The 21071-nt window shown below is 44.6% G+C and overlaps 1 protein-coding gene across 5 annotated transcripts in view; it reads right to left on the bottom strand.

Moving 5' to 3' along the window:
* Positions 1-14015, bottom strand: part of TTYH3 (tweety family member 3) — a 79254-nt gene extending 65239 nt beyond the window's left edge. For all 5 annotated transcript variants that reach the window (XM_074919835.1, XM_074919837.1, XM_074919838.1 and 2 more), the window contains exon 1: positions 13825-14015. In XM_074919835.1, the coding sequence (XP_074775936.1) occupies positions 13825-13947 (123 nt within the window). In that variant the 5' untranslated portion in view covers positions 13948-14015. The remainder of the gene's footprint in view (positions 1-13824) is intronic.
* Positions 14016-21071: the final 7056 nt, after the last annotated feature.

Raw genomic sequence — 21071 nt, 5'->3', positions numbered from 1 at the left:
AGACCCCATTCCTGGCAAGCAGCTGGGAACCAAACAAGACACTTGCTTACCTACTGAGACCCCACTCAGCAGCACTGGAGGAGCTTTAGATCTTTAAAGCCAGGACTGTACAAGGAGCCAGCACCCCAAGTACAGCACTGATGCTCACATGCAGCCCCTACCACCGTTCCCCCAGCTGTATGTATGTATGCGTGCGTGCCTCTGAACTCTCCTGGCCTGTAGCACAGTTTCAGCCATCAGGACACTTATCCAGATCAGATGATACAGAATTACTGTATTAGAACCCAAACAGCCATTGCACAATCCAAACCACAGCTGCACCAAGAACAAGATTCTTATCCCTGTATAGCTAATGTTTTGACTACAAGAATAATATATAGTTTGCAGTTAACATCAAACTTTGCACTGTGTAATACTTCCTTACTGCAGCATTAGAAAGAACAGTGCTGCCCTTCTATTTCACAATTGTCCTGTTCTAATAGAAAAAATATTCCTCACTGAGAATAAAGCTGAGGACTACGTTGTAGTTTCCAGAAGCTCTGAGCCCTGTTCACAGTTAGCCTATGTTCACGGCACAGAGGAGAGTCCACACACTGACCAAGGTCCAAGTGCAGCTACACAGAAAATACTCAAATACTCTGTTTTCCCAGAAGTGTCCAGTGATTTGTTGGAAAGCAACAGCATGCCAAAGGTGGTTGAGCACATGCCTAAGGATGAAAATCTTGTTTTAGTGTCGAAGAAGTGGTGGTGTATGTGTTTGTGAACAGAAAGTAAAGAACTAAATTGCTGGTGGATCCCATCTGAAGGCACAGGTGTTCAAAAGAAAGCATTTACTGCATCAGACATCAAGCAGCAAATTCTACCTTGGAAGGGAAAATACATACAGACATGCCTGGTTTGAACTCAAACCTTGATGAGCATTCAAGGCCTATCCTTGAGACTGGTTCTTTCTTAGGAATCTTAAATTTCATGTACTGCATCAGATAATCAAGACCACTCTTACTGAAGTCAGCACAAGTAAGCCAAGCCTAATAATTAAGTTAGTGCTGAAAGTCCTGCCCATAGGTTATACCTGCAGAACTACATTTCACCTGTGGGATATGCCATTGCTGTGGTACAAGAGGCACATGTCCTCCTAGGCCAGAGCATAGCTGCCATCAGCAGAAGAAGATTCAGATCTATCCACTGAACTTGGATCTGCAGTCCTCTTCAGCACTGGGAACACATTAAGAGGTGGGTCAATCACAGGCAGAAGACGCAATAGCTAGCAAATAGCTATCAAATGTATTTAGGAGCAGTAATAAGACAAGCAGCAGTCAGTCTCTCAGAGCAACATTTTCTTGAGAACAAAATTAACAGCAATGAAATACTATAGCAGCCAACTGAATTTTAACAGCTGCAACAAAATCCACACAAACACCAAAACGATTGAAAGGGCACTGGAGCGAGGCACACATGTGACCCAGCAAGCACTTGTCTCAGTAAGAATTTCAGATTTAAGATACAAGCACACAGACAAGAAGAATTAACACGCCAAGGGGTGATTAGGCTAACAAGATCCCCATACCTTCTCATCATCTTCTGCTGGGAGAGGAGGCAAGTTCACAGCCTGTCCCTTCCTCCTTCTCCCACAGCTTCCACATTGCCCAAGGCGAAAGCTAAGCTGCACTAATAAAAACAGCAGAGCTAGCGTAAACTGTCCAACCTTGTTATTTACACCTCAGCAGAATGCTCCCAGCATCTACTATCACTCACACGGCTTCTCCCAGAGCCGCCTACTAATGCACAGGCATTGGAAGCACATCCCAGAGTACCACTTGTCCATGTAGAGAATTTTGTCAACAGCACTGGGCATATTTTATATTCATCACCTTTAGTTTATCCTTTAATATTAAAGCATTTAAAATGCTTTTGAAGAGCTTGCGTTTGAAGAGATTTTGACTTGCAGCAGGTCAAGCTGAAAAAGCTCAAAACCCAACCCCTGCAGTGATCAAGAGGTTCACAGTTAGAGCACTCAACCTGCCCCAGAGCATGGGCTCTGGGACCAGCAAAGGATCTTTACCTGAACTTAGGAGAATGAAAGGCTATTTTAACCTTGTAAATTTGTTGCTCCCAGTAATTTGTCTACTCAGGTTGATCCAACATCTGTTGTCTAACCTGTAAGAATTTTGGGTATATACATACATAAGGAACAGCCAGTGATCCAGTGTATCTGACCTCAGAGACCAGGGATGAAACTAAGCTCTATGCACTACTCAGTCTCATAAACCAACAATAACTTAGACTGTGTGGGGAGAGGACAAGAAGGACAAACAGAAGACATTGGTCACATTTTGAAATACTGAAAGGCACACAGGAAGCGTTGCACAGTGCTTTTAAAATAGCACTCTCATCCAAAGTAAAGACTTCTGTTTAGCTACAGGGAAGTGTCAAGCAAATCATTCCATCCTCACTGGATGTGCTATCTGTGCTTTCCACTAAATCCAGACAGAAAAAGACCCAAAACACAGCTGATCCATTTTTTCCTGCCACCCACTACAACTGAAACGGTTTCCCTCTTAAGGGAGCATGAACATTAATACTTGCCATTGACTACAAGTACCATTGACTACAAGTACCTCTAGTCTTGTGCAATAGCTCCCATATACTCAAGTTCAAGACATTCAGTCTAACCTTACTCAAGTTCAAATCCTAAGAAAAAAAAAAAGGGAGCCTATCTTTTTAATCATATCTGTCTCAGCCCAGTGACAGCCAACTATCTCCATCCCTAGCCTTTTCCTAGGTCTGTGCCTTTCAAGTATTGCTTGCAGCTGACAACCTGTCAGTCCAAAGCCAAATGGAGATCATGTTTTTCAGGGTCTATCATTGCATTTGCAGTGATCATAACTACAAGTAGACTTGCAATAGGGTAGAAATAACAAGTCCTTCCCTGAACTTCTTTCAGCCTTTCCTCTAGTTCTCCTTCTGAGAAAAAAAAAAAAAAAAAAAAAAAAAAAAGCACAAGTATTTCAAAGATACCAGAATTAGCACAAACTTCTCTCAGAAGACCCTAGCCATCTGTTGCCGGGGGTCACCCACATAAACTAGTTCTGAAAATTACCTTCCTTCATATTTCAAAACCAAGAAGAGATTACAAAATAATGGAAGTTTACAATTTATTGTTTTTCCCAGAGAAGACTCAAAAAAAGTACCTGGTACTTTTTGTTGTAAAATACTCAGCTATTTCCTAACTTCCAAACAGCAAAACAGACACTGTTTACAAAGCCAGCAGCCGCTCCTGTTACACTCATTCCAAAAGTAAAATTCCCTCAGGTGTTAAAGTTTTAAGAAAAGATGTTTGCATAACTTGTCATTAGATTCTCCTTCCTCTTTTCTCTCCTTGAAATTTAGATTATTACACCTCCCAAGGAAAAAAATATTTATAAGCAGGACAACTCCACCCTTTCCTCTTAGTTAACACCCTAAGGCAAGATTCAGCCAGCGGTCAGTCAGCCACTATGCACTCTCAGCTACTTCCTTCGTTTCTATGCCCTTCCACGTTCCTCATCACCAAAAATCAAACCGAGTAAGAGCTCACCACATCCACATTTGCCAAAAGCTCATGATTTCTGCAATTGATGCAGCAGAGCTTATTACAGCTGCAAACGTTCCTAAGCTCTGATAATTATAAGCCCATGGCTGGGTGTCTAATTAAAGGAGAAATGAATTAATGAGTTTTACCAAAGGCTTTTGAGTCACCATTATAATTCTCACCCTTAATCGGCAGCAGGACACTCAAAGGAGAGCGTGAGCAGGATGAAGAGCAGAGAGGGGGGATAAATCACCCCCAGCTGATGCTTCCCCCATCACGTTCCTCTCCAACATGTCACTGTCATTCAGACCCTGACAGCCAGATCAAACCCAGCAGGAAAACGCCTGGGCTTTTTGGACAGCTGAATACAAAAACGCTTCCTGAAGCTGCCACAAAGCACACACCAGCCTTTGAATGCCGAGAAGCGGCGAGATGCCGAGCGAGAGGCTCTGCAGAGCGCTGACTCCACCGCTTTCATTCATCCACGGCCCCAGCCCCCACCCAGCGCCAACAATTACAGTTCAGTCTCAGGCTCCCAAGGAGGCAGAAATTGAAAACACGTTTTCATTGAAGCACAGCTTGAATTTCATGAATTCCATTACTCTCGACTTTCTCAGCATTTCCTGGAGTGAATACTGTAAAACAAGGGAGAAAGGGGGTGGGGGGGCCATATGCGAGGTGGCAATCATACGCCACCCCTCTGACCATGCCAGCCTGAGAAGAGACTACAGAGGCATTTGCAGCGAGGAAGCAACCTAAAGAAGGACTATTCCTAAGATCAAGAAAATAAGGATATGCTAAACATAAGCTTAAGGAGAAAGGAAAGTAATAAACTGCCAGAGGCCCCAGAACAGTAACATCATCCGTTACAACTAGCACTTAATAGCAAGGCTACAGGCACAGCCCAGATGCAAAGCATTACAGTATCAGCAATGCAACAGAAAGCATCTCTTTGGGAGACTGAAGAAATCTTAGCTACTACAGCAAGTATCAAAATTACCAGTTTATCAGCTACAGGAACTTGAGCACACCGTTAAACTGCAAGAAATCTTACCCCAAGAAAAGAGCACGAAGTACAGCGAGGTCATGCTCTGCCCACCACATTACTCAGAAATCTATTATTCAACACTAAAGCAATTATAATCATCAGAGAAAACAGGTAGCACCAAGCAACAGGCCATTTTTTCTACAAGTACCGTTGTAACCCAGTCAATTTAGGAGTTATTCAGGTTTGCTAATTAACACTCTCTGGATAGCTTTGATACCATTACAAATGCTCTTAATGGTTCCTTCATGGAGACCCTCTTCCCTTCTCTCCCCCACCAGCTTGGGCCTTATCTTAAGGAGCATTACATCATCCACTGCACTGAGTCCTCCTTGTAACAGACACTATTATGCAACTGAAGTGCCTCCATTTGGATTTTGGTGTTATTTTGAATTTCAGTGTTGAATAGAAAGCTTGTTTAAATTCTCTGCATGAACAGCAGCATTTTACAGACTGAAAAGGGTGTCCATGCACAGACACCAACACTGGCATAACAACGCGTCTGAATGTGTTATACATTTGTGAAACATCCATTCCCCACATTCCCGTTTCCCCCTGTCCAGGAATAAGTCCCGCATTGTTAGGACTGATTAGCAATATCTTTCATCCCTGATTTCACACTACAAAGGACTTTCATGCATATGCACGTGTGGCACCATTCTGAGACGTATCAGCCAGAAAAAGCATTTAGCGCTGACCGAGGAAATCACAATCCGAGGGTGCAGCTCCAGTTTAAGTGAGGGTGAAGGGGAGTGTCAGCTCTTTCCCCAGGCTGGTTTCAATGCTGCTCTTACTACTGAACAAAAAAAAATACTCATTTGTTAAAATAACTTAAGAGAAGTCTGGCACACATTACATCTGCTGAAGCAAGCAACTCGATAACCATGCGAAAGCACACATTAATATAAATGTTACCCTCATATCCAAGTGCTTAGAGAAGGGAATCAGTACAAGTATCATGACTGAGTTATACCAACTGCTGTGTCCATGTATTCCAGGCTAACCTACTTTTTTTTTTTTTTTTGGCAAGAGAATAGCCTTGCAGCCTTACGCACACAAATGACTACTTTGCAAGAACATGCACATTTGTGGCTTACCAAACCCTAAAGCTCACAACTATAGGATCAGACTCAAAAAATACAAGTAGCTCACTATCCAGAAATCTAAAACAAAAAAATAAAAAGTTTGAAATTAAAGCCTTTGCAGCATGAAAGTGCACCGTGTTTTGCTCTTTCCTAGTTAAACTAATATGAAAAAAAGAAATAGCATCAGCAAGGCACTGCACCGTAGTGACTGTTCACTAGATACTCGCAGACCTTCTCACCAAGCAGCAAAACTTGGTTATGTTTATCACCAAAACAGAAATAATTCCTAGTTTTTCATCACTGCAATACAACAGTATCAGCTGCTCCTTGAAGAGGAGGAAAGGGAAGGATTTCCAACAGTGATGTTTTTTTAGTTTTTTTAGACTGTCATCTGAGTGTATCCCCAGGACTAAAAATCTTGCATGAACTTGATCCTCCTTGATTTTAGCTCATTAATCATCATCATCAGCTAAAACAAGAACTGGTAGCATGACATGCCCAAAGTACAGACAGCCTTGCTGAAAGAGAAGCAGGGTTACTGGGTTTTGGTTTTACTATTATGATTAGAGACAACTCTCCAGTATATATCAATATGTCCCTGAGAATTTTGAGCCTTATCCATGTCTTAAAAGTTCAATACAGAAAGTAATCCTGATACATTTCAAAGTTACTCAAGTCTTGTCTGAATCTTAGAGCAAATAAATTCCCAGACATCACGTCCCTTCCCCCAGCTATGGGAATTACATACAGTTGAAAACAAGCCAAGTTCTCTGACCCGCTCAGGGGGAACGGGCAATCTCAATGTAACTGGTGGAAAGTTTACTACTAAAAGATAAAACAGAAACAAGAGGAGAATTGACAGTCATCAAGAGGTCAGTTGCAAATGAAACACTGACTCTACTCCATCTCAAGAAAATTAAGAGTGAGCACCATCTTACTCAGTGCTTGCTTGCAGCCACCCAAGCGTATTCACTGGACATCAAAGAATTACTTCAGGAGAAGCATTAACCATCACTGCTTAGTCTTCAGCATACTGATCCTTATGGGTACAGAAGTGTCCCCAGAAAGCAGTCACAGAGCTGACCAGGCAAGCTCTACCACAACACAGTTTTACCACATCAACACAAATAGCATGAACCATCAATTCTGGACTTTGCCCTTTTCATCAGTAAATGTGCTTATGGGGGAAAGGGGTGAGGGAGAAGAGGTGTAAAATTAGCCTTGTTCTAGAAGAAAAAGGAAAAAAGAAGAAGAAAAAAAAGAAACATCAAGGGACTGGAGGGTGCTTGTCCCTCCAACTGTCTGTTCTGAAGACACATATGTCAAGAAACCTGCTGTGACAAAGGCCCATAACTGCTGTCTATCTCAATAGACAGACTTTTGTTTGCAGGTTCAAAAATAAATATAATCCCAGAATACAAGCAAGAGATCAAGAAGACTTGTGGCACAGCTCCTTAATCCACATTCAAAGCCTTGGGATTAAGTCAGAGGAAAGCACCTGACTTCCCCCATCTTAACCTCCAGAGTGATGCCTAATGTGATACGTTTTTCTGGGTGAGAATTTCTCACTTTCCCTAATAGTGAAAAATAAGGAGCACTAAAAATCCACACCAACATTTCCTTGAAGCACTGCTTGTTTTACTGGATCAACATTTAAACAAAGGCTTTTTGTTAAAAGCATGGATTCTCCTCTGCTCAAAAGGGCATTATGAACTGGGGGGAAGAAAAAATTTTTAAAAAGGGAAGAGATGATAAAACTGAACTGATTTTGATTAGTCCTTTCTCCAGAAAGATAGTAATCAGTCTTTGCAGCTGGACAGCAAGATAAACTTCCTAAGTAGCTATATCATTTTGGTGGCAAACTGAAGGTTGGAGACCCTCATCTGCATTTTCAGTTCCTGTTTAGACTCCCTTTTTCCAAAGCAAATGTAAAGTATAAGGTTCTTGAATGTCAGCTCCTCCAAACCAATAAATGCTTGTGTGCATGTAGGTAAGTGGAATATATAGGCAGTGCTCAGCGGAGGTGGATGCATTACCCAAGATGTACTTCATCAGTACTTAAATACCGACCAGGTATTTACACTCAGATAAGCTGTTACACTTACATAGAAAAAAAACAGAGAATTTTCGAGAGGACAAATGTTGTCTGGGTGCAGAAGCACCCAGGTGCTAGTGGTTGGCCACCACTTGACCAGACTAATGCTTTTAACTCTCGTTCTACTCTCCCAGCTAAAACCAGCATGATACTTTCAGAGGATCACAGGTTGCATAGAGGTCTCCTAAGACTGGGAAGCTTACCAGGCCTGACAAAAGCATCTTCTCTGTTCAGGATTAATACTTTTATGATTCTACCCGGATGAAGCAAGCATGATTTACATCTTAGCACACTCACTTGCATCTCATTGTCTCCTCTCCCCACAAGGTGTTTCACGTTTCTTCAAGTCACCTTTTACCCCTCTGCATGTACTTTGGTCTGCTAAGACCATACATTCACAACAGTTACTTTTTTTGACTAGAGTAAGGTAATCAACAGTCATGGTTTACAGCAACTGTCAGTTCTCAGGAGACCATCTGAAAATGTAGCAACACAGCATAGGTCAGCAAAAAAGTAAGGCTGCAGACAGATAGCTGGCAAAGGTAGACTTTTTTCCTGTCTGTATACCATATGCTGCTGCATGACTGAATGTATGGTCAACAGAAACCATTGTATCTCCACCTTTGGTAAAAATCAGCCATGAAAAATTGTCTTGATTCTATATTTCTGGTTATTCATTATGCTGCAGTTTGCTAGCAAAGGCTCTTCCACATCAAACACAGAATAGTGGAGTCAGACTACAGCACCAGTTTGCTGATAAGAGGTATTACTGCATGGTTACTCATGCAACCGAGACTGATGAGTAAAGGGAAGAGGAGATTTACCATCAGTTCTTAAAAACATAAAAGCAATTTAATTAGAAAACATTGGATTCTACTAACTGCGGTCACCTAACCTTTCTGGAAATATGAGCAAACTAGTGCTACAGCAGGATAGCTGATCCGACCTTGGAAGTGGTCCATCTATTCTTGAAAGAAACCTTCAGTCTAACCCCTTTAAGAAAGGCACATTACCATCTGACTTTGAGCCAACTAGACAAAACCACGTCATCCAACTTGACTAATACACATGTTTCCAATTTACAGAAAGACTCTTGGTTTCAGAATTGAAATAAGACGCCAGTACAGTAGAGGAAGTTCTAAAACAATCTCTCTAATCCAAGTTTTTTGGCAGTTTAGACTCCATCATGTTCTTCCAGCCAAGAAATATTTCCAAAGACGACATTAGCTGTTATGTGTAGGGAAACAACCTCACGGAGCCAGAAAGTACCTGACAGAATTAATTCCTTGCTGAACCTTTGCCTACAGGTTCAAACACACATGCCTTGGATTAGTCTGCAAGCCAAAAAAAGGGAAGCATCATTGGGCTTACACAGCACCTTTCACTGCTGGATCCCCCCTCAAAAAATAATAGAAAAAGAATGTTACAACACAAAGCACTGACAGATTCCTATGATAGGAAACTAATGGGTGACAACACTGAAGAGACTGTCTCAGGACTAGAGTATAGCCCTATTCTTATCAATGCTTCCTTTAGCATGGTTCTGCATCTTAAATGGTGTGAATCAATCATCCAGTCTTTTTCCAAAGCACACAGAGTTGCCATTACACCTACTATCCGTGCATCTGCAGTTCCGACTCTCTCAGAAAAAGCATGAGAGTGGTGCAAGGAAAGAGTTTCAAAGATGCTGGAGAATTTTGCTTTAGTCTAGCCTGATTCACACATAACCCGTGCATTTACACAGATTCAGGTCAACATTGCCATTTTCCAGCAATTAAGAAAAAGCAGAAATTCAAATCGACGTGCTCTGTAGGTTGGCTTTTACAGCCTCTTTTCTTCTTCGCTGTTTATAGCACACTTCTCAGCACACAGCGGGACTTAAGAGCTACAATAAAGTGTTGCAGGCTCCTTTTCTGTCAGTACCAAAGACACCCAGTCACAAGCAGATATCCCATTACCCGTTGTTGTGCTGTTATTAAAAAGCTATTCAGCTTTTCTACTTCTTTCAGCATGTAACCTCCACGCTACCTTAAGGCTCTTAACCAACTCTGCCCTGAGAAATAAAGTGAATTCGATGTCATGCAACAAGTAGAAGTACTTACATTACTAAATAGATTAAACTAGTGATAGCAGCTGTCTCAGGACCATCTCACTGGTCCAATTAACTGAACTGGAAACTAAGTGGACAGTACTGGTAAGATCATCATCCGTTTGTTGAGCAGCAAAAGGCACAGAGACCAGAACTGGTATTAGCATGATGCTGCCAGAAGGAACATGAGCTTTGCTCCATTTTTACATTCCCTTCACTCCAGAGTTTGTGACTCACTACACAATGAAAAGGCTTTGCAGAGCACTGCAGTATGACTCAGATGAGAATACAGCCAGAACAAAACCGTTCATATCAAGATATCTTCAACCCCAAGGATTCATGGGAGGATTAGGAAAAGAACTGGTCTGATAAGATCCTCTATAGGGATGACTCTATGGAGCAAGTCCTGCAAGCAGCACATGAAGGCAGCTCTGACAGGACTCACCAGCATGCCAAACCCCCTGGAGAAGAAGGATCACAACCCCAGCTCATTATACACTGAAGTTCACCTCCATTCCCCCAGAAAAAGGAAACAACTAGTTGTACTGCTGTCCACAGCTTGTCATGATAGCAGCGAAGCATCTGAAGGATATAGGCATACACATACATTTTTAAACAATGTAGTCCAGAGGGGAAGGATCTGTTCTGCTCCTCCACACTTGCACACACTGTTCTATCCTAGTGCAACAAGATACGCTGTGGGAGAAGATAAGAAGTAACTAACACCAAGAGAGAGTATTTTAGAGACCAACTCAGGTGAAGAAGGTATGCAGCCAAAACCTGCAGCTGCATTGATCTCAGCCCTTGGCAACAACATTGCCATAAGTATTTCTCATGCTCGCAGACAAAAGGAGGAAGCCCCTGTAGGTTGGTACACAATGGACACAGCCGCCTTGAGACAGGCCAGTGCACAGCAGGTATCCCTTCTGCTCTGACGAAAGGGACTACACATGGGACAGAACTGCATAACCAGCCATTAGATCTACATCCTTCTAGATATACCCCATCATCCGTGGTCCCAGAAGACACAAAGACCTAGACTTCAAAGACTGGCAGTACGTGCTTATCTATGAGCTACACATGCTTCAGAGAGGTTTCAGGAGACAATAGCTTGTCTGCTGCTTCAGTGGAATAGTGGCTTGTGCATTACAGTAATCCTGGCTAGGTAGAGGTGGAAAGCCTGTTAAATCACCAGCCTCCTCACCTGCAGGAGCACGTGGCACTGCAACAAGTGACACGACAACATTCAAATCCAAGCCACTGTATTTCCCTTTTTGGTTGAAGTACAATGTTCAGTTGATGCACAAGTTCAAAGCCCATCATCAAAACACGAGTACAAAATAAGGTGGGTCTTTACTAAGAGGTTACTATAGAAAACAGTTTTATAAGGAAATCAATGTTTTCCCTTGGTCATGGGTTGGGAAATCTTTTCTAGAGAAGCAGTGAAGAATCTGAAAGGACATGTTGCTTCCTTCCTCATTAACAAGTCAGACTGAAAAGGGACACAGTCTAGCTACCTGATGACCTGAAGTCATGGAAACTTAAAGGTATTTTCAATTTAGTAAAGCTGATCCTTCCTTACTGCAGCTAGGGATACTCTGCCCTTTCCCATCCCCATAAACTCCCAGTTAGCATCCCCACTGACCTCTCTTCAGCTGCTGCAGAACTCAAACCCAGTGTGCAGCTTATACTTAAGAACCAGGGTATCAACCACCAGTGGAATAGAAAATAAAAATACACACAATTTGTGTCAACAAGATCTACAAAGAAATGAAAAATCTGCAGAATTTAAATTTAAAAATAGACTTGCTTAGTTTCAGGACATATACAATCTTCACAGCTAAATACAAAATGTTTCTAAAGAAAAGGGAAAACTATGTCAGCACAGGCTGTAAGCAGAGCAAGAGATGTAAATTCATAACAAAGCTAATAGAAAAAAGCTATAATTCAAACCAAAAGGCCTTCAGAGCAATTTAAAGCATGAGAGAGCATCTAGCATTACAGTTCCCACTCCCGGATTAAGTTTCCCTGTTTCACTGCATTAGAATTAATCTACATGGCTACAAACTCCAGAGTCAACTCGCAGAGCCACAGCAGCTTCGTTATATAACCAGCGACACCGATAACACAGGCTGTGTTACTGGAGCCCGCTTGCTATCCCTCACCAACGGCGAAACCAGCAAAGCTGCTGCCACTCAAATCATTCTCTTGACGACAGATGCTTCAGTAATCCAGACATTCAGGTCTGGATTTGATAAGGCATTTTCTTGGGAGCTGATGTTAAGACTTAAAAGGCCATCCACGGCTGTGCAAGAAGTCCTTAATATCATCAAGGCAGGGGAGGCAGCTACACAGGAGGAGAACAGCAGAAGGCATTAAGTCGGAATATGATTAATGTAGAAAAATTATCTGAGAAATGAACACAACCTTAGATTGTTGCGAGGAATGCTTTTAAGGAATTTAAGTGAAAAACAGTACGTTGGCTGTCTATTGAAAGGTCAGTGAGTGCTTGTTTCATGATAACACACTCCCAAGAACATCTTTACATGAACTCTTAACTTCTGATCTTCAGCATCTCCTATCCCTTGTTTTAAAGGCAGCTACCCTCTGAGGTCATGGAAATACAGTTAAGCTCCCGTGCAGCATTACATCTGTGTGTGGCCATCTTGAAGCCAAGGGAACTAAAACAAAGTAACAAATTGAAGCCCCAGAATATGAAAGTCAGGTGAAAAGTCTGTTTTGTTTACTGGTTTAAAGATGTTTCTTTGTATCTACCTATTGCTCTTGAAACACATCTCTCACGTCTGGCTCTAGCTTCAGTCCACAGATCTGTTTGTCTGTTTAAAACAAAAAGCCAAAACATGCTGCTTTCCAAAGTAATTCTAAATACCTTTTACTTCTAGGATAAACAAGAACCGTTTAGATGCCCTAAGCCTTTCTACCTGTGTGCATGATAGCAGCCTGCGTATATAGGACACTGCGAGTATGTTCAGCAAAGCAAAATGGTGTTTTCAAAACCAGAGACCGTGGCAAAACGAGGCAGCAGAGTCACTGCAGCTCGGTTCCAAGATGACAGCAGAGAACACAGATGTTAGAGCACACAGATTCCCTCCACGATCATTTTAATTACATGCCTAGCCAACCAAGCTCGGGATACAGGCTAAGCAGCATTTAAAAAAAAAAAAAAAAAAAAAAAAAAAAGGCAGCAGAGCACACAAGTATTTAGCGAGCATCTTCCTGTGCACTTGATGCTTACGCCGCTCTCAAGCATTAAGTCATCTGTTTTCCAGCAGGCAGGCAGTGGTTTGGGGAAGGCACCGCCGGCCGCCCTGCAGGTCGCAGCGGCGCGGGGCTGGCGGGATCGACGACGGGGGCGCAGGGCGGCTGTCAGCGGCGACCAGCGGCCACGATCCGGCCGGGGGCATCGGGCCGGAGCCTTCGCCCGGACAGAGCAGCCCGCGGCGGCGCGGGGACCTGGCGGGGGCACCCGGCCAGGGCCGCCTCCCCTGCCCGGGGAACCGCTGCGCCTTCTCCCGGGAAGAACCCCCCGGGCTTCCAGCGGCTGGAAGCAGCTCGGGGCTCCCCCGCTCACCGCGCCGGGGGGTGACGGCTGCTGCCCGCGGCCCAGGCCGGGGAGACCCCCGCCCGCCGGCCTGCCCCGGCCCGGCTGGGAGGCAGCGCCCCACCTGCCCCTCGCGGGGTGGACACACACCCCACGCCACGGGGGAGTCACGGCGCCCACAGACACCCCCGAGCAGCCGCAGCCGCAGCCGGGGCCCTCCCCCTCCTCCTCCTCAACCCCAGGCGGGCCGAGCCCCCCCCGCGCCCCCTGCCCCGCACAGCCCACGGGCGTACAAACACCCCCCGCCCGCGCTGCGAGGGGCCCCCACGCGGGACGCGGCCCGCGGCCCCCCCCCCCGATCCCGTGCGGGGACCCACCTGCTGGTACTCGGCGTCGTGCGGTCGGAAGTCGGCGGCGGTGAGCTCCCAGCGCAGGCTGAGGTGCGGCAGGCGGTGCAGCAGGCTCACCCACCAGGGCGGCGAGTAGCTGACGCCCGCCATCCCCGCCGCGCCGCCTCGCCTCACCCCGACCCGCCGGCCATGGAGCGCCGCAGCTCCTCCGCCTCCCTCCTCCCCGCTTCACCCGCGCCCCGGCTGGCGGCCCCGCATGGCCGGCGCCCCCCGCCGCCCGCCCGCCTCCCTCCCGCCGCTCGCTCGCTCCCTCTTTGTTCGCCGAGAGGCTCCGCCGCCCCCGCGCCCGGCGCCGCCCGCCCGCTCCCATTGGCGCCGCCGCGCCGCGCCCCGCCCCGCCCGCCCCGCCCCGCCCCGCGGGGTCTGCCCCGGCTGAGGCGGCCGCGGGGCCGAGCCGCCCCTCGCGCCCCCGCGCCGCTCGTGCGGTAACATGGCGCCTGCTGCAGGGGGCGGGCGACCCGCTCCCGCCATCCCGCCGCGGCCCCTTCTCTCGTGCCAGCGCCCTTCCTCCAAAATGACCCCGAAACGCACCCACCTGCGTGGCACTTCACATCCCCCGGGGCCGGCGAGGAAAGGCCTCGGACACCGCCGGTTAGTGCTTTGTGCGACACACTCCCTCCCGTGGCGCGGGCTCCCGCTTTGCTTCTCCTGCCTGTCTGGGCTTTGCCAAAAGCCGGGGCAAAGCCCCAGAAGTACCGAGGGCTCTAAAGATGCAGACGGGCCCCTCGTGTGATTTTTCAAGTGCGCCCAAACTGCACCTGTTTGACGGAGACATGAAGCGCTCTGGTTTAGCTTCCACCCTTCTCTCTCCAGGCAAAGGTTTGGCCTCTTCCTGACCCTGACCCAAAGCCAATTACCTTGCTTCATTAACTTCAAGGGACTTGGAATTGTCAGCTTGATTTGATGACGATGTAAATTGGAGCCGTGGATTAAACACCTACGCATTTAAATGATGACAGCATCTTACCGCATAACACAGCAGAGTTGTGCATAACGTAACAGCATCTGTTGTGCTCCTCAGAGCCACGCAGACACCACTTTCCCAGGGATTATACTCCAACCCAATCAGAAAGGGTTCTAAATAGAACCTAACCCAACTATTTTTAGTTTTAAAGCACACCTTCCCAGGGGAACGTGTCAGAAAGCAGTAGGTACACAAATACTCTGGACAATGTTAGGATAGCAGAGTAAAATAGAAAAGAGAACAACAGTGGGCAACAGCAATCCCAAATCCATTTGCTCCATTAGGAAGATTGTACTGTTTGTTACAACTGAAATGTATAAAATATTTGCCATTTTCTTTTAAAAGGAATAGATCAAATAATTTCATTCTTGCTCTATGGAGTGTGGTCCAGCAGTAATGCAGGAGTTCCCAAACTCGGCCAGTCTATTTAGACTCTCTCCTGGGCCTTCTCTCTCTCTCTGTGGTCATACAAACTGAAGTCTCCCCATCCCAGCTCTGCAGCAGCACACCCCACCCGCTGCTGATCTGACAAGAAAGAGCCGTGTTTTAAGTATCACTCAGCACAGCTTGGAGTTGGAAGGGGAAAAAGGACCATACAGCCTTCTAACAGACTTCAAGGAAATGTCTCAAGTCCCCATTTGAGAAACCCTCATCCAATTGCCTCTGTTTAGAATTAGAGACAAAAACCCATAAAATATTGGACTGCTGCGTATCCCATTTGTGAAAAAGTGTAACACCAACTGCTTTTTTCTCCCAAATGGTGGCAGGCCAGCAGATATAATAGAGACATCTCTTTTGCAAGTATGATTTTATTACTTTCCCCAAATGCAGACAGGACTTTATGCTGTCCTCACTGATGCATTTTATAAATAAGGAGAACAAAAATGCTAAAAGGGGCCATTTAACACATTAGGACCAAATAAACATATTTCCGCTGATGTACTGAAATATAACATTAACCTTAATAGCCTTTGACTAGGACAAGATTTTCATATGAGTATTATCAACATAGCTGAAAAGAAATCTTACCGTTCACAAACAGCATTAAGACACACGTCAGAGAGTTCAGAGCCACGCAGGATGCACACATGATATACAAGAGTACAAGATATAAGACCTCAACTCCCTCCAGCCTTCTCCAAGAAAAGTTTTTATTTTTCTGCAGGAAGACAGCTGAATGACAACCAGTTTTGTTTTTTCCATTTTCTTTTTTTTTTCCTCAGAGGGCCAGCAAGGATGAAGAAGGAATTATTTTAAAGCCCAGTGATCTGACATATTTCACCTCCAGTTCAAACAACCTGGAGACAACGAGCAGAGAGACCTCGCTGGGGGCAAGAGATCTCTCTGTGTAAGCCACCTGTGCCACACAGTTTATGGAATTTGGCACTAAAATGCTGAAGGCTGGAATCTGTCCTGCAGATGTTACTGCTGCCACAGGCCTCTGGATAGACAGAAAAACCCCACTAGGCTATGAGTCCGAGCACCTTTGTCAGCAAAGCAGTAACCACGGAATAGAAGCAGATGCAGCAAGCACTCCACACCGAGACCTTGTTTGACAGCATTGATGTAAATGTAACCGAACAAAACATTTTGGAACAATTGACAGGAAAAGCTGGATGCTACTAAATGGGGGTGTAAGCACCAGAGTATCAGTGTGGCAGTTTGAGGTGCCATATGGGGTGTGGGGGGTGAGTGGGAAAGGGAGCAGGCTCAGCAGTGCTGGTGTGCCTGCCTCTCTCAGCCCTTTGCTGCAGAGACAACTGGATTAAATGATAGTAGAATGAGGATTTGGGATTATAGAGAAACAGAGGCATCAACAGTTTTAGTTTCTCCACAATTATTTATAATGATATCGGAAAATACAAAAATGAAGAGTAAAATGCACTCAGCAAACTAGGAGTAAGAGACAAACCACAGTATCTAGCACTAGCTGTACTTTCCATGGCAGGGTATTTCAGCCTGTTGTACTATGTCACAAAGCAGTGTCTGCATTTCTTAGATGTCTAGCATCTCTCATTTGATCCTATTCAGGTAATTCTTGATTACATGACAACAAGACAGTTATCAAGGCTCTCATGTTTAGATAATAGCAGCCTTTCTCCCTCCCCACACAAATAGGTACACTCTGTTTTGCCAAACCAAAATGAACAAACAAGCCACTGCTGTGACATCCCAGGAATAAAAACTACGAGTAAATCACCCTCGCATGGAAAGCAGTTCTACAATCAACCAAAGCAAACTGCAAATGTCAGCTTGTTAGCTGGTAATCCTGCTGAAAAGTAACACTAGGAACCGTATTAGCTTTAGCTAACTTGCTTGACAGTGACTTTGCTAAAGAATCACTGGCCAAAATAGGCAAATGAGAAATGTCCCAAATTAAAGACAACGAAGATAGAAAGACTAGTTTAAACATCCAAAATAAGGCAGCCAGTGCTGTCCCCTGTCCCCCTGAGGCCATGAGGCAGACTGCAAAAGCACTCCTAGAAATGTACCATTTTTCGCAAGCTTCTCTCTCACCCCAGAGATCCCTACTGCTGATGTGATATTTGCCATGAGAGCACCTTTTAGAACAGCAATCCCATCCATACCCCTGGCTTTTTTATTCACTATGAAATGAAATAATCCAGCTTTTAATATACCACGAAGCGAGGAGTCTTCCCCTGACTGTCAGACCTAATATGAGTTATGAAAGGTTTTAGCCAACAGTACAGATTCAAAAAAAAAAAAAAAAAAAGGCGAGTTTGAACTCCAAGTGCCAGCAGATGGATGAGTTACCCTCTTGAGATTAGGGACTAAATTACAGACAGTCAGAGGGAGGTCAGCGAGACAACCATCCCTCGGCACTCAGCTGCCACTGTTAGAAAACACCTCTGCCCCGCTCACCTCTGCTGCTCCATATACTCTGCCCTTAACATCAAGCCATGCCTCCCTCCTGCTGAGCTAGATTGTGCCTCGATTAAGATTACCCTTCCCTTTTTCCCAGGGCTTCCTCTGTATTTTTCTGCTGAAAATCAAAGGAAGTAACAAAGCCAGGGCTATTCTCTAGCCTCCCCCAGACTTCACTGACCCCTCCACAACAGCTCAGTCCCCAGTCTCTGCTCTTCCCAGCAAAGCCACGTTCCCAGGGATCTTCCCAGTTGACTTCTCCTCCCATCTTGAAGGATTTCCCCTGAGCTGAGGCAGCTGCAAAAGGAACATACATTTGGGTCTTCATTGCTTTCCTCTGAAGTCCTCCTAGGGATTTTTGGGTTTAAAGAATAGCCACAACCAGGACCCGCATAAAAATCTTTAAACAAACTCAAAGAAATCATAAGAAAAAGTTAATGTTGTCATTTCCAGTCCTGAGGTGCAATTCTCTCTCTCATGTTCTACCCATCCTTTTATGCTTGGTGAGTTCCAGGGAAATGGGCGTAAGATGTGGAAATCCTATTGCAAAAGCACCTGCCCGCTCCTTTCCTTTCCCCAGAGAGCAACACACAGAACATTCTATTATTTAGTTAATTGCAAAGAAACAATTACAAAGGAACTTGGCAAATTCTCTCTAATCACAGCAAGACCCATTGCAGTTCAGTAAGTTCAGCAAATTAGCAAATAAATGAATATAAAAAGGAAAGAATAACACAGCTCAAATTGCACTTTGTTCGTTTGTTTTGTCACTCAGTTTCTGTTTAATTATTTAAGATATTCCTTCATAACATTCTAGTACATTTTGTGTAACAACGAAGGTTTACTAGCACAGAAATGCAATACGTGGCTATTAAATACCTGCCAAGAGGAGGAAGAAAACTGCCAATTCTGTGTGTAAATTATAGAGAGCCTGTTCAGGAAAAATTTCCAGGTTAGATAAATAGAAGGTTCTGCCACAATTTGTGTAAAATACAAATAAGGATTATTGCTAGATAATGACAATGCTAAACAATGTTTGTGCAGAACATTATAACTTGTACTACAGACATTAATGGTCAATCCCCTGTTTATTAAAAGCTATTCTCATTTTCACACATATAAGTAGAGGCCATTCAAACATAGCCCTTTTTTACAGCAGCGCCATAATCAAATGACAGACTTTACAGTATTTCATTTCTAAATTCGTATTACAGGGAGGACTTTCAAGCTCCGTTACATTACTGAAGCAGAGCATCATCTCTGCAGAGCTGACAGACTGAGGAGGGGCAGAGGAGCGAGATCCGGGTGTGGATGGCTGATAGTGAGGGAGGTAAGACAGCCCTTTACAACAGGCATGATGTCCCTCCTGGTTCTTCCCAGACCATTTTGAGCATCAAGATTTTATGACACATCTGTTTGCGCTACCCAGAATAGAAGCTCTAAAGGGGCTTATGTGGTACCCAGAGCAGTGTCTTTGTGGCATGCTGGCATAAACCCTGCCAAATAGAGGGGGAGCTGTGACAGCCTGAGCAACATGTTGAGAGAAGTTTTGTTTATATACAGCTCCAGTGAGGGCAACAGCACAAACACTATCCTAGAAACCCATACGAATACAGACTCTCTCCAATTTGAAAAAGGCAATTAGGACAGCCAGGTCATGGAAGGGGCAAGAGGAGCAGGGTACAACTTAATCAGCAGACTACAACAGTGTAGTTAATAAGAACACAGTGACACTTGCCGTTCAAGGCTGTTCCTCTGAGCACAGCGAGGACAGAACAAGTGCTAAAGGCCACATGCAAGCAAGAGCCAATGTGCCTTATACACATCTGAAAATAGGGCAAACACTCAGAAATTTATGTCAGTGCTGTCTCTACCAGGCAAAGAACTACAACGTTAGAAAGAAACGTCAGAGGAACTAATGCAGCACCAGACCACCAACCACACCTGAAAATCCTCCCCTAATAAGCTAGAGTCTAACATGGATATTTTGCTTTTTGCAGGTGTTAATGATGCCCACCGAATGAGTGAAACTTTTTTTTACCCTTAGAAATTCATATGGAGAGATTATTTAGCTGACAAACCTACCATAAACAGATGCTGCAAAGCTTGCAAGAGTCAAGGGCATTCTGACTTCAGATGAAGCCAAAGTATGGTTTAATAAAACTAGTGTGAACACTTAATTGCTTTCAACTGAATTCAAGACTAGTCTGCTCCAAGAAATTGTATCAAAACTTTTCCATTCATGCCACATGGCTTACCTCCAGTGTTTAAGATTTAAAACTGAAGTTTCTGCTAAGAAATCCAGAACATATGTCAGTGAAGCAGGGAAGAAAGAACAAAAAAGTGAAATTTAGACAATATATTAATCAAACACAGATTGTTTGTTTCATCTTGTACTCTTGTAGCTGGTTTAGTCCTACAACAAGACTCTGCTCAATAGGAAGATGACTACAGGATTCCCACATCTTCACAGCAGTTAGCAGGGTCTTCTATCCCCATAAAGCAGCATGAGGCTTGTTTTTCCTGGGAGTCCCAAAAGGCTTTTGCAGTGGACCTGGAAAGGAACGCATACACCCTAATTCCTTCCACCAGAGCTGCATAAACAGCGATAACCGAGGTAAGGGGATACACTAAGTAAGTGGGATAGTCTGCAGAACCCTGTAGACTCCCGTTCCCCCGCAGCTGAGAGCAGCCCGGTCCCAGCCGTCCCTCTGCACGCCCACAGCACTACTGAGCCCCCGCCCAGGGAGAGCTCTGCAGCCCGACTGAGTTATCCACTCGGCATCCCTCCTACAACACGTTTCTGGGAGATACACATCAATCATGTATTTAGGCATCTTTTTCTTCTCTGGTAAACTATTTTGAAGTCACGACAAAGATTTCTTTTGAGTCTCTTATCTGAATTTCACTGGTTTGGCAAGTGGTCAGTGTGACTGTTGCAACCAGCAAGAAAGCAGCACAACAGATGAAAAGCAATAAATGAAAATCGCTGTACTCCACACAAAACCAGCTATGTTTGAGGTAATGGCACGGGTTTTACTTCTAGAACTACCTGACAGGATTTATTTTCTGAATAAAACACCAGAAGGCAAGACTGAAAGCAAAAGCCGATCACCTCTTTCACATCCACCCAGGCTTTGGTCAAGAACACCGTGCATTCCCAATGGGACAATCTGGAATGTGTACTAAAGAAGAAATTTCATACCCTACCTGTTTAAGGGTTATCGTGTTACTGTTAACTCACGAAAACAGTCAGACCTAAAAGGTCAACCTAGGTGGAAAGTGAAAACAACAGGAACGTGCAGCAGGGGAGCAACGCAAATGCAGCAACTGCAGCAGAAATGCACGAACAATTATTTTATAA

This window comes from Athene noctua, chromosome 15 (assembly GCF_965140245.1).
Source record: "Athene noctua chromosome 15, bAthNoc1.hap1.1, whole genome shotgun sequence".
Lineage (NCBI taxonomy): Eukaryota > Metazoa > Chordata > Aves > Strigiformes > Strigidae > Athene > Athene noctua.
The sequence above is the reverse complement of the archived record's forward strand: the minus strand, read 5'-3'. Positions and strand labels throughout refer to the sequence as shown.